The sequence below is a fragment of the Cyprinodon variegatus genome, unplaced genomic scaffold (genome assembly GCF_000732505.1).
Source record: "Cyprinodon variegatus isolate N-32 unplaced genomic scaffold, C_variegatus-1.0 Scaffold134, whole genome shotgun sequence".
Lineage (NCBI taxonomy): Eukaryota > Metazoa > Chordata > Actinopteri > Cyprinodontiformes > Cyprinodontidae > Cyprinodon > Cyprinodon variegatus.
Genome location: NW_015150587.1, coordinates 655,025 through 669,294, shown reverse-complemented (window position 1 = coordinate 669,294; position 14,270 = coordinate 655,025). Strand labels below are relative to the sequence as shown.

Below are 14,270 nucleotides of genomic sequence, written 5' to 3'. Positions count from 1 at the left end.
ATAATTTGTAAATGTGGGGGGGAAAAAGCTTTAAAAAATGATTACTATAGACTTTAAAACCTAAAAGAATAAAATAGATAATGACTAAATTTTCAAACATAAAAATGTTGCATTATATTGGCAACAAAAAAGTATAAAGCGCTTGTTTTTTTTACACGAGAAATTGGAAATATTGATTGTAGTGCCCTCTAGCGGTAAAAAGCTAAATAGCTTTTATTTTCAAAGTGCAGCCCCCTAAAAGTAAGATAAATCATAAGTTATTTTAAGCTTCCTTGAGTTTATTTCTGTTATTTTATAGTAGACAAATATCTATCATTTTTTCTAATATGTCCGAATCTTAATAAACTGTGGTATATCCCAAAGTGGCCTAAAACTATTAACTATAAACTCTTTTAGAGATTTAGTCCCCTCAGCCTGCTTCTTTCCTCCTCATTAACTCCCATAAACTTTATCCCTCTCTCTTCTGGGATCAGACTCCTAATAGGGGTGAAAGAGGCTCGCCCCTCAATTGTTCACCATTCATCCGTGACCAGTGGCTAAAGAGAGGGAGGAAGAAGAAATGTTAGCAGGGCTTTAAAAGGACGTTGCCAAACTTTTGCAATTAGTGTTAACCGGTATCTGCTTGAATCCAGTGGGAGCTAAAAATAATACTGATTGTCATCTATTCTTCTCAAACAGACAAACACTGGAGTGTCTGTTTTTTTTTTTTTTTTATTGTTTTTGTGTGTGTGTGTGTGTGTGTGTGTGTGTGTGTGTGTGTGTGTGTGTTTTAATACCGAGTCATTACTTAACCATACAACACTAATTGTGTTTTCAATTAGGAATATGGTTATTTTCGAGTTTTCTGAAACTAGAAAGTTGCTAAGACATGGAAGATATTCTTAAAAGTGAACTTTTGTGCCACCTAACGGTAAAACAGGGATATTGTAACTTACAAAGCAGGGCAATGGCCTTTTTTTTATTTTTATTTTTTTTATTGAAAATAATAAATATAAATGACAATCTCAACAATATCTAAATAATGAACATTACAAGAAACAAATAAGATCACAACTCCTATTAATAATTTATGGGGGGAAAAAATAACATAAATTATTAAGAAGAGGGGACTAACTGAAATTCTTCCAATAATTCAGACAATGTATTTGCTTTAAGGTTCTGCATCTTTTTCAGGCATCGGTTAAAGGAGGAAAGTTCGTTTTTTAAAGGAGAGAAGGAGAGGGAGCATTTTGCATAACAACATTTATGGATATAATATTTGGTTATAATCATCAAAGTATTGACTAAGAATTCCACATTTTTTTCATTAATATATAAACCAAACTGGATTATTTGTAAGGAATTAAAGTCCACATTTATAGATCTAGAAGATAGAAAGATCTGAAGTTGATCCCATAGGTTTCTTACTTCTTTACATTCCTAAAACAAATGATTAGTAGTTTCCAATTTAGTTGTAGAGACACCACAATTCCTAATATTGAATTTAAATCTCTCTCTTAGGTATTAATTTGAAGGATATATGTCATTTATTATTATGAATTGTAATTCTTTATATTTAGGAGGAATTGGGAATTTCAAATAATTTGTCCTAATTTTGGTTAAGGTAGATTTGTTAAAATGTTGAAAGAGAAATGTAAGTTTAGTTCGACCAGGGTACATATTATGTATAGAATATTGATTGAAGAAGCAGGGCAATTACCTACAAGCTTTATAATACACAGGGGCGGAGCAAGATGGGGGGCCAGGGGTGGCCCATCTGGCTACCATTTTCTTCCCTCTAATACAGATGGTGGCAGCAGTAATACTCTCAGGTGGAATATTCAAAACATTTAAATCTTTCATATATTAACAATTACTTGACAACAAAAACTCTGTGGTTTATTATGCACATCAATATACTAACATTAAAGATGATGAGTACAGAATTAATTCTCTTTTCAGAACTAGATTTTGTGTTATAATGGGGTAAAGAGAAAATGCAAGTCATCTAGGAGCCTTCAGTTAAATCATACATAAATATTTTAATAAAAATGTATTAAATAATCAATTTATTACTTGATTGACTTTATTGATCTCACAGTGATATTTACTTTATGAAGATTTTAGTGCTTGTAAATATCAATTTTATGCAGATTGATTATTAATAAAAGTAGGTAAGTAATGACAATGGAAAAGATGTTTGCCCCAGAACTCAAACCTGAAAGAATTTTATCCACTATACCTCTTATCTAAGAAGTGTGGATGTTTAAATATATGCATCTATTTGTTAGCAAAGGTTGTAGGAAAGTATAGTTTGTCTTTATTTAGAAAATATGGATGTTTTCCTCTTTAATTTTCCTGTTAAACAGTATATATTAACCGTGAGGTAAATCTTTTTTTTTACCCTTTTTGTTTATGGTTGAAAGGAAATGTAATATCGGAATGTTACCATCATAAAATTATCTTTTTATAAGAGAGAACTGTTCATTCAGTTCATTCTTGAAGCAAAAGATAGCGACTTGCTGTGTGCAAAGCATGATCCGACATCCACAATGCAAGTATAATTTTTAATTTATTTCAGATTCTCACTTTCTGTGACACGTTCTTGTCGGTCAGTAAGTAGTAGAAACCTTTATTTTGCGGGAGTAAAAATAGTAAATAACTGAAAACTGAAATGTTTGTGTCTAGCACAGTTTATACATGGTCATTTTGTTATTACAGAGAAAGTAGACGTCAGAAGCAGCGTTTCCAACCAAGTCTGTCTTTTCTTCAGGAGGATTCATTGTCTTGGAGTTTCAAAGCCAGGAGAAATAGGTGTAACATCTAGAGGGAACAGCAATAACACAGAGATCTGTAAGAATATTGAAGGTCGGAGATTACTAATGGTGTTTGACTCTGCAGGCAGACCTCTTGGAGATATTTTCCTTTATATTCTCTTCTCTTGTTGTTATGAAGAAGCTGTAGTATTGTTAGCTGTTTTTTTGGTGACAGAGCCTTCACAGTTTGGTCCTGGTCAACGATTCTGTCCGATTGTGAAAGTGTGATATAGTCAAGATTTACCTGCTGCTTTTCAGGCAAGCTCTTCTTTCCCATTAAATGACCTGTGGGTTAAGCATTTGAAAATCATTCTTCTGCCAATTAAAATTACTTGAACATTGTAAAAATAAGAAATAAACCATGAGAACCACCTGCAAACACATGCTTTAACCTAGGTGTTATTGTCTTTATTAACTGATTACTGATTAAAAAAACAAACATATTTTCAATCCAAATATATTATGTTACTTAAAAAGGATAAATGCAATTTGAAATATTAGGCTACATAAGTTTAGATATTTTGCCCATTATGATTCATTTTGCGCAATACAATAAAACTGGTTGAAATATTTCTGATAAATGTAAAGTTTTCCTTACCTACAGCCCAGTGATTGCCCCTCGGATACATTTTCCCAACTAATGCAGGTTTTTCAGAGCAGCGCAGAAAACAAGGCGCTGCTGCCAGGATGATAAAAACGCTCCAAAGCGCTCTGTAAGACCATGGATAACAAAGATGCACCGCACACATGATAGGCGGGAGGTTAACTGCAAACCAAGCGATGTTTACCAGCCCTTACTTTGCACTGACTTTATCCAGACTAACTTTAAATTACCTACACCATCGTTGCGTTTTCTGGAGGTTGGACCGATGCAAAGTGGAGGGGAAAACAAGACGTCCGATTTGCAGAATTTCTTCTCCCAATGGCTTAAATAGGAATGAGTGATAAAGAAAGTTAGGCGCTCCTCCTGAAGCAGCTGTACGTCAGCGCGTCTAAATGCTGCGGAGGAAGGCAGATACAGCTGGGAGATCATTTATAGTTGCCGATAACGCAGATTATTGCTTATATATTTTAGTTCAGGTGTGAACGTCACCGCAATCAGCACGAGAGCAGAAGCTCACCCCCAAACACCAGACGTCATTTGTTGGTTTTTAGGCTAAATATGTCCGTCCGTCATAATCTTGATTTAGGCCAAAAATAGTTGTTGAAAAGTGAGATGTTTTTGTTCGGTCTGATTTTTTTTCCCCACTTTAAGTCCAATAACAGAAGTTAAGAAAAAACGTTGCAAAAGTGAAACCAGTTTTTAACGTATTTTCGACTATCTGAATATATGGCTTCTTTCTACGGAAGAGGATTAGGGCAACTGAAAAAATAAAAAAAGTTAACTGATATTTTAATTTTATTTCAGTTGACATATGGGAAAAAAGTCAGAATTCTGAGATTAAAGTCAGACTTCTGAGAATAAAATTCAGAATTATGGGGAAAAAAAGCCAAAATTCTGAGAAAAAAGTCAGAATTCTAAGATTAAAGCCAGAATTCTGAGAAAAGTCAGAATTCCGAGAAAAAAAAGTCAGAATTTTGAGATTAAAGTCAGAATTCTAAGATTAAAGTCAGAATTCTAAGATTAAAGTCAGAATTCTGAGATTAAAGTCAGAATTCTAAGATTAAAGTCAGAATTCTAAGATTAAAATCAGAATTCTGAGAAAAAAAGTCAGAATTCTGAGATTAAAGTCAGAATATGAGAAAAAAGTCAGAATTCTGAGATTAAAGTCAGAATTCTAAGAAAAAAGTCAGAATTCTGAGATTAAAGTCAGAATTCTAAGAAAAAAGTCAGAATTCTGAGATTAAGGTCAGAATTCTAAGAAAAAAGACCCATAGATGAGGTGGGAGATGGACATTTTTCTCCTGGTCAGCTGGCATGTTGGGTTGCTCACACCCTGGATTCGTGATACTGTCTCCACTTCTGACACCGTTCCCAAGTTTCTGGGGTCCATATGACTGTCACCCCATGACTCCCTGATGGCCTAGTTTTGCACTGAAAAACTGTGTACCTTGCTTGCCAAAGGTGTTTTAGTGTCTGTGAAACCTTTGCTGGATCAAATGGGGTTTTATTCAATTTATATCCTGATTCCTAAAAAAGAACTGAGATCTTGATCTGACTCTGGACCTTAGGGAACCGACCACCCCTTCGAGGGTTATGCCTTTCTAAATGTTGGCCTCCAGACTGGTCTTCTTGGCAATCTGAGAATCTGAAGGATACATATTTTTCATATCCTTATTGCTTTATATCGCTGGAGGTTTCTCTCTGGGTGTTTAACCAGTGTGAGAGGGCAGTCCTCTTCCCAAGCTGATCCTGCCTTATGTGGACAACGGACAAAATTGTGCAGCAAACTGAAACCAGAAGGTCCGGGACATATTTAGTTAGTGCTGGCCCATATATGGGATCTGGGCTCAAGTGTGAACTTGGGGTAGAATTGCTTAAACCCTTCTCAGGTAATGGTCTTCCTTGGCATTTGCCTGTACTTTGTCCCCATGACTGCTTACAGTCCATGCAAGTGGTAACCAATGTTCTAACCATCCTTTAAGGCTTCTGTCATGACAAAGTGTTTTAGGCACATTCATCCCACGCAGAACCCCCTTAACTGCTTTACTTGTGGCCCCTGCATATGTGGCTGGACAGTCTTAGTTAAGACCCTGCCTGTCATGCACACAGGCACAGATGACATTGTGTTTTGCCTCTGTGCCGCCTGTCTCTGTCCCAGTGGCAGGATGGGTCCTACATCATGCACGGTGTTCTGATCAGGATCAGTTCTGTGTTGGAGGGAGACTGGCTTGGCAGATGCTTATTTGAAAGATCAGGATGCAACCTAGCAGAGCCATACGGCAAGGGGTAATGGCCCCACATTCGCCCACATAATCAATCTATATGCTTTAGATCTTCTGGCTATGTCCCTGGCTCTTTGTGTTGTGGAGGAGCCCTGTGTTGATCAGTCTGACAACACCACAGTGGTCTACCACATAAACCTTCAAGGGGGTACAGGTCTCTGAGACTGCTATTCCTGACAAACCAAATGGGTGGTATCATGGCTTTCCAGACTTAGTGCAACCTCCATCTTAGGTCTGCAGAATGCACCTGCATGCTTTCTGTCTTGCTGGTTGCCTCTTCCACATTAATGATGGCTTCACCCAGAGATAATGGGTCACGTTTGGTTGGTCTTCAATGTGGCTAAGGGTGGATCTCTTTGCAAGGATGCATCTTACTGTCCCCCTTGGTTCTCAAGTGTCTCAACTGTCAGACTGGGCTTTATTGTTGGGCTGTTCTTCAGTAATGCCAGACATTTGAGTTCCTTCCATGCAACCTGTAGCCCCTACATTGTGTCTATTTTCCTTAAAGCCTTTTGGTCTTCCCAATTTGAGTCCATACAGGGTGGATCTGAAGCTCTTTCTGAAGACTGGCTTTCTGCTAGCCTATGTTCTTGGCAACAGCAGCATGCTCTGTCTATTTCTGTGGAATGTTGTTGATAGAATCCATATGGTTACTCTGGGGACTAATGCTTGCAGCATCTTGCCACTCCTGCTTTAATTCTAGGACCCTCTCTGAACATCTGTGTCAAGTCGGAGGACTTGAAGAGTATGTCACATGATAGTATGTCCACTCTAAGATCAAAGACAAAAACCTTTGTCTGTTATACTGGTCCCCAGAAAGGCTGTGCCCTTTCCAAGCAGAGGATGGCATGTTTGAATATGGGTGTTACCTTATTTTAGGGTCAGCCTCTACCTGGAGGGGAATGCCACTACACCATAGGACCCTATCTAACTCATTGGCTGGGATTACTGGAGTGGTTTTGGAGGCCATTGGTGAGGCAGCCTCCAGCACCAAGATGCCATTGCAAAATTCTATGAGGTGAACATGGCCACACCCTATCCCCTACAGGGGCTTCCAGCAGCAGCGTTCTATGTCTCACTGCGGTAGGTGCTGTTGTTGCTTTCCGGTTGTCTTTTCTTTTTTGGATCCTCAAGGGCCTTATTGTTATATCTTCTCTAATATTTGAAGCACCATCTCTGGTGTTCAGTATAAAATAAATAGAGCAAAATTTATAATTCTAACTAGTGCTGGAGTTATCTTTTCTTTTAGTAATTGATTGACTGATTGATTTTTCAATTAAATTAATAATCTAAAAATAAATACATTTAGAAAATTAGTAGCTTTGAATTAAATAAAACAAACTAATTTTGCATTTTTTTTATGAATTGCACACAGAAAAATTTTAAGATATATACAATATACATACATATAGACTCACTGGCCACTTTATTAAGTACATCTTGCTAACACCGGGTTGGACCCTCTTTTGCCGTCAGAACTTCGAGGCATAGATTCGATAAGGTTTAAGAAATCAATCAGTGTGACATGATTTGCACTATATGACATGGTTCAGTTTCCTGATGGAATTAGTCATCAGAAATGGCTACACTGTGGTCATAAAGGGATAAACATGGGATAAAGCAATAATGCGCAGGTATTCTGTGGTGTTGACACAATGCAAATTTGGTACTAAGTGTGCCAAGGAATTATATCCCATATACCATCATACCACCACCAGCCTGAACTGTTTTTACATGTTGCTGAAGCTTATTACACAGACTGAGTGATCATGCACATTAATATATAGAATAATGTTGATCACAACAAATTACTTTGTTGTCATAATTTTTTACAATTTTTCAACCTGCACAGCAGGAATAATGATCATGATCAATGCTTGAAGCACCACCTCTGGTGGTCATCTGGATTTACTGAAGCATAGTAACATTTTTAAACAATTATTTGAAAAATACATACAAGCTGTTTACAAAATGTGTGCACCCATATTAGTAAAAAACAGAACAAAAGAAAATTTAAAACCATTTTAATTTAAGCCTTTGTACTTTAGATAGTTTCTTTAACTCAAACTTTGCACTCTTAAGGTTAAAATGAACTCACAATTTTATAGATTGTGAATCAGATTGACTTTACCTTAAATTAGAATTTTCTTTCATAGGTATAACTTGTTCTTTAGGAAGATATTCCTCAAAACTATCAGCATGATTGAAGTGTGTTATCAACCTCACGAGAGGTAATCTGCCAAGACAAAAAAACTAAAGTAAAAAAATTAATTGTGAGATGTAGAAATAGCAAATATTGTCGTAAGATTTCCTAATATTGAATTTTTTAAAGGATTTTGTTATCACAGTTAAGCCAAGGTGCACTTTAGCATTAGTTTATTTTTGGCTTAAATCTCACTAATTTATCTAAAGAAATAATATTTATTAAAAAAAAAATTGTAATAAGATTGGCATCACACAGGACAATTCAATTAAATTTATTTATATAGCGCAAATTCACAACACGTCCTCTCAAGGCACTTTACAGTTCACCAGATCATACAGTAAAATTGATTCAAAGTTTTCTATCTAAGGCAATCAATTTGATTGCATTGACTCGACTCGAAGGCAATACCACACACTAAGTATGCTTGTAACGACAGTGGAGAGGAAAAACTCCCTTTTAACCAGAGATGGCAAAAGTACTCACTTTCCGTACTTGAGTAAAAGTACAGATACTTGTGTTAAAAAATACTCTGGTAAAAGTGGAAGTACTGATTAAACTTCTTTTCTCAAGTAAAAGTAACAAAGTACAGGCTTGTAAATTTACTTAAAGTATAAAAGTAAAAGTAGAAACCACTTTTTTCATGCCGTTGCCTACATTTTAAATGAATGTCTGCCAATAGGACTAGATCTCCGTTGTGTTCATTTTCAATCATCTCGTTGCCCATACTACTATGCTAACACCACCGCCACCGAGCTGTCGATTCATCTTGTAGTGGTGCGTCAAATGCAACGTAGATTCCCATCCAATTAGATTGAATTTGGTATTGATGACGTGAAAAATAATAATGGTAACTCCATTGAAATGATTCAAAACTAAAGTAACAAGCCAATTTTTTAAAATGTAAGGAGTAGAAAGTACAGATATTTGTGTAAAAATGTAAGGAGTATAAGTAAAAAGTCGCCATAAAAATAAGTAGTACAGTAAAGTAAAATATCAGAAAAATCTACTTGAGTACAGTAACGAAGTATTTGTACTTCGTTACTTCCCATCTCTGCTTTTAACAGGAAGAAACCTCCAGCAGAACCAGGCTCAGTGTGAGCGGCTGTGGTTTCGAAAGTACACACTTTTGTTACTTAAGTAGAAGTATAGATACTGCAGTTTAAAAAAAAACAGTAAAAGTTGAAGTATCAACTTGACCTCTTTACTCAAATAAAAGTGAAAAAATATATATATTAATAAAACTAAAATTCTGAGATTTTCGCACTGAAAACAGAACCAAGTCTTCTAAAACCTTACTTGTAATGTCTATCTAAAAATATACAACATAAAGCAATTACTCTATCTCAACATGGTTACTTTAAGGAAATTATTTAAAACAGACTGGTTAAAAGATATGAAACTTTAAGAAAACATGTTAAATACTATTTATGAAGTTGTATTTTTCCATGTTTGGGTAACAATATGTTTAAGGGAATATTTGCCCAGTATAGATTAAGGTAGTTGAAACCAGTCAAAATATTTGATCCTAAGTGGCCATAAATCGTAGGTACCGTAGATAACCAGTTGGATGTTTATGAGGTAATTGCTGTTTTCACTGACTTCCACAGAAACAATAAAAATAAATATTATATAATATTTCAGTATAAATATCATATTATATAAATAATTATAATAATGGTATTTTTAAATAAAATCTTCAGAAAACATTAAAGAAAATAAACTGTAAAAAGAAAATAAATTGCAAATACTTTGTTTTCCTAAGATCTCTGATGTCAGAAAACCTTTAATTTAGTGGTGATAAGATGCTTGAATTCGATTAGCAGAAAAATAAAATACCTCCAAAAAAACCCAAAACCTATTATTATAACCCTAAGGTCAAACACCCCACCATCTCTGAAAACAAGTCACTGGTGTAAATGGAATTGAAACCTTAAATAAATTTTTGTGCGTAGACAATCTCAACATGATGACCCTAGAAAACCTAAAAGCTTTTAGACCACCTGCCACGTAGTCTAAAAGCAAATGGTTCCTTTTACACAACCAGTAAGATTCAAATGGTGAAAGTTTGATTCACCTTCAGAAAAAACCTGCAGGCTAGGTGCAAATGTATTGGAACAGGTGTTTTCTTTGTAATAAGATTACTGAGAGGATTCAGAAATCCCTTTTAGTTCCCCGGTCCCTTCTTTATACTGTTTTCCAGTTATTTCTTGTATTTATTTTGGTGAATGAATTGCAGCAGGTTTCCAAACCTCATCATCTTTTCGGAACTGTAGACAAAAGTACAAAAAGAAACTGTCAAACACAAAGGCAGTAATATTGTCAAACCATGCTGTTCATAACACTCATATTTCATAATGCATCACATGCCAACTTGCAAAGCATCTTTTATTTACCTACATCTCTTGGTCTCAATCTGATTTGAGATTTGTGTGGAAAACTCATACTTGACTGATCCTGCTTATGACAGTATTGACTTACAGATGCGCATAAAAAGAGAACAGATGAGGACAGATAAGGAGTCCGCACAGGTAAGTAACATTTTGTGTTGAAAAGGTTAAGGGGTCTCCTCTAGCTATTGTCAGGTCACGACCTCACACACACATACCTGCAGGAGACTAAAACAGTACATATGGCTCTAAACAGGTTGCATGCTCGTCCAGGGCTGACCTTAACGAAACAGGATGAGTCACCTACGATCAAAGGGCAGCAACAGTTAGGTTGCACAGTGCAGTGCCAACTGAAATATTTGTCCAATAGTTTTTACTAGAGACGAAAAAAGAAAAAGAAAAACAAAGAAGAAATACTATCTGCATCTACAACAGATGAAATATGAGATTAAGTTCTTTTAAGACCCCTGCACAGCAGGTTTTTCCCTTTACATATTTTTGCCTTCTCTTTCACCCTTTAATACTGATTTGAGGATATTAACAAATAAGAAAAAAATTGTACAAGTTTCTGTAGTACAGTCATAAAGTTTAAGACCGATAAGGATTTTAATCAACTTATAAGACACACAAACACTCCTGTCTGAGTGTCTGGCCTTGATCACATATGTTAAGAACCACTTTATCAATTCCAGACGCCACAATTAAGATAAATGTAATTACTTTGAAAAGCTCCATCATTTTCCTTTTACAAAACACTAATCATTAATTGACACTGATCAAGGTGAACTTTTAAAACTATTAGTCACCAGAGGTTTCAAGAAGTCCTTCTTTAGACACGACATCAATATTTCATTTAATATCCTTACATGTTAAGTAATTATTTCAGTTATACCATTTGTTTGAAAGGGAAACAGCAGATGGCGCTATGGGGTGTATTTCGACTTTTATATGATGAGCCATGAGGTTTAAACTGTATAAAAAAAAAAATTAAGACCCTTTAAGGCATGTTAAGCTAGAATATGACTCAGGAAAAATGTTTATAATCATAGGGTGATTAGAAAAACGTCTCTTCTATTTTCAGGTCATTATATCCATTTAAAATCACATTACATATTAATAATGACAGCTTTATGGAAAGTGGAAAAGACTAATTTAAAGGCTTCCTTTCAGCGAGCAAAGACTGCAGCGTGATGGACAGTTTTTCATCTTGAGGTATTATGTCTTTCCACTTTCTCTCAAACTCCAATCACAGGATTTGAAGGCAATAATGGGGTGTGAAGAAATCTGCTGTTTATATGCTGCTGGAAGTTGTATGTATTAAGCTCTATTCATATGTTTAGAGGTTAACATACTTTCATCATCAGCAGTATGAACAATATAAACTGGTTTCTTTAAACTGCTCTTTCTCCATTGTGGAACAATAACGTGTGTCATAATGAATTACACATTTGAACGAAGATGATTTAATTTGGGGTCATTTTCTTTTATTTGCAGTGTCAAAATTATGCATAAACATTCAAATATGCCCCTGCCAATGCTTAAGTAAAATAATTAGTGAAAATCATAAATTTTGAACAGAATCCTGGCATCATTCTGGCCTTTTTTTGTAACCACTCTTCTTATTAGCAAAGATAAAATAAGTGGCAGGTTTCCTCTGACTCATTCAGCTTTCAAACAGACCCCTAACATTTTCAATTATTAACATTCATGCCTTTCAGCAGTATAGATGAGTTGACAGTGTAAACTTTACCCTTGACAAGATACTACCACTGTTGTGCTGTATATAAGGTCAACTGTAAAGCAGAAGCTGCAGCTTGACTTTTTCAAAGATTTTTGGATATTGTGGTGAAGTATGTGAGCCTTAGTAAGGTGAGAATCCCACCATAAAGATTTCCACAGAGGATTTATGAAGCTCACCAGAACCACCTAAGATGTCCCTCGTTCAGCTTAGCCTGTCGATGTTGGGATTGCACCTCCTCCGAAACCAATCATCTTTCAAGATCCCCTTCCATTACCAGGCAAACTTTCCCCCACCTAGGCCCCATCTCCACCCTCACTCTCAGACTATTCTGAGAATACATCCAACATGCATGGCAGTTGGATGTTGTAATGCATTGGGTAAAACTGAAAAAAAAAAAATGGCTATTTATTTCAACTTTCCGAGTCATGATCCTGCATGGACGGGTTCGTCGTTGGATTGCCAACTTGAAGAGGGAGGATTTGCCATTGAACTTCTGGCCAGAGAAAAAAAACACGTAATATGTAGCCAACATTTCGAATAATAACGTTTTCAAGATGACTTGAATAATAGCGCGTTGTGACAAACACCAGATACAGACTCAATCAACAGCCGATACCACACCGTGATGTCACAAACCAATAAGTAGAAGCAGTGTTCTTTGAAAAACATGGATGTCTCCAGTAAAGCATATTCAAATAAAACTGACATTTAATTAAAAAACACTTACCAGGGTGTGCAGGTTGTGCAGTGGTTAGTGCGCACGATCCATGTACGAAGGCCTTGGTCCTCAACACGGCCCACCCGGGTTCGAATCCAACCTATGGTCCTTTGCCGCATGTCTCTCCCCCTCTCTCATACCCCCGCTATTGTCAGAAAAATGACAAAAAGATAACCACAAGACACTGGTTTATTGTATTACTTTTAGTCACGTAGTCGTCTATAAACATACCAAAACAAAACTGTAAACAACACTGCCATAGCTGCAATTAGTTTATTGTAGGTATATGAATGATGCGATCATTAGACTGCTGATGGATGCAATACATTTTATTGCCAAAAAACCTCAAATTCAATGTTTTGGGCCTCATGGCCTCATGACCCTCCAATCAGTGAAAGGCTGGCACTGTGGTGGGCCCTCCATTGCTCTTAATTATGCTAAATCTTTTTCATCTTGACTCTTGAGTTTCAGGGAGTAAGTCATGTTTATGGATTAATAAAGTGCCAAAATGCAGAGATTAAACCGTGGAAATAAACAGTTTTTAATAAAAAAGAAAATCAAAAACAAAACAAGGGGCCTGTTCTAGCTCGCCGGCTGTAAGACACGGTCAGCTAGAACAGGCAGGAGATCAGAACCCAGCAGACAAAGGATGGCAAGATTATCAAGAGGGCAAAGTCAAAGCTGGTGTCAAAGAGGTGCTCAGGAGTCAGAGCCAGAGATCAGGGATACAAAGAGGTACCGAAGGGAAATCCAGGACGGTGTCAGGAATCAGTTCCAGGTTTGGTAAACAGGCAGAATCCAGCAGGAGTCCAAAAGACAGGTCAGGCAAACAGTGTAGAATAGGTCTGGATCAGGCAATTGGACAACACTTAGATATGCTGGAAGACTCACCAAGGGCTCAAATAATCTGGCCCTGATGACTGTTAGTAGGCAGGTTAGAAGATGGAGCAAGTAGATCAGATGAACGCTAATGAGAAACTGAGTGGAACTAGATAGGTGGAGGAAATGAGTAATCAGGCAAATCATTAGCAAAAAGATCATAACAGAAACCTGTAAAGAACAATAAAAAAATCAGGGACCTTTAAGCATGCACGTCCAAAGTCAGTCCTCCAGGTCGATCCTTCTCCAGCTTTCACTGCCAGTGTGCTCTGTCGCCTAGCAACATTTATAGTTAACACACAAAGCAGGCAAAGAATGGATACCAAATTTCTCACTACTGTTCTGGTTGCTGATAACATTTCAAAGGAGTTTTAGCAGCAGTACTGTTGACATGAATATCAGATTTTTAGTCCCCAAACTGCAGATATATTGTAATCTGTGCTTAAATGGCAGCCATTTGCAAAGGGACAGATAAAACCTTTCAATAAACCAAACATAACATGCCCCTTATTTGATTCAATAACCATTTAAAACAAGTAATTTCATAAATTTCAGACGGAACAATTCACATACTTGTATTTTAATAAACTGTACTTACAATATTAACCACTGTTTCGGCACCAAGTACCTCTTTCCACTGATCACGGAGCAGCCAGCT

The 14,270-nt window shown here is 36.4% G+C and overlaps 1 protein-coding gene across 2 annotated transcripts; it reads right to left on the bottom strand.

Moving 5' to 3' along the window:
* Positions 1-2,351: 2,351 nt before the first annotated feature.
* grp (gastrin-releasing peptide) lies at positions 2,352-3,908 on the bottom strand. Of its 2 annotated transcripts, none has more exons than XM_015376369.1 (4): positions 3,634-3,908; positions 3,394-3,506; positions 2,887-3,080; positions 2,352-2,802 (listed from the first exon to the last, which is right to left on the bottom strand). In XM_015376369.1, exons 1-4 carry the CDS (start codon positions 3,636-3,638, stop codon positions 2,749-2,751), a joined length of 366 nt encoding a protein of 121 aa, XP_015231855.1. In that variant the 5' UTR covers positions 3,639-3,908; the 3' UTR covers positions 2,352-2,748. The 2 variants fall into 2 exon arrangements, 1 of the variants encoding a protein (XP_015231855.1); XR_001481276.1 differs by having other exon boundaries at positions 2,379-2,802; positions 3,630-3,905.
* Positions 3,909-14,270: the final 10,362 nt, after the last annotated feature.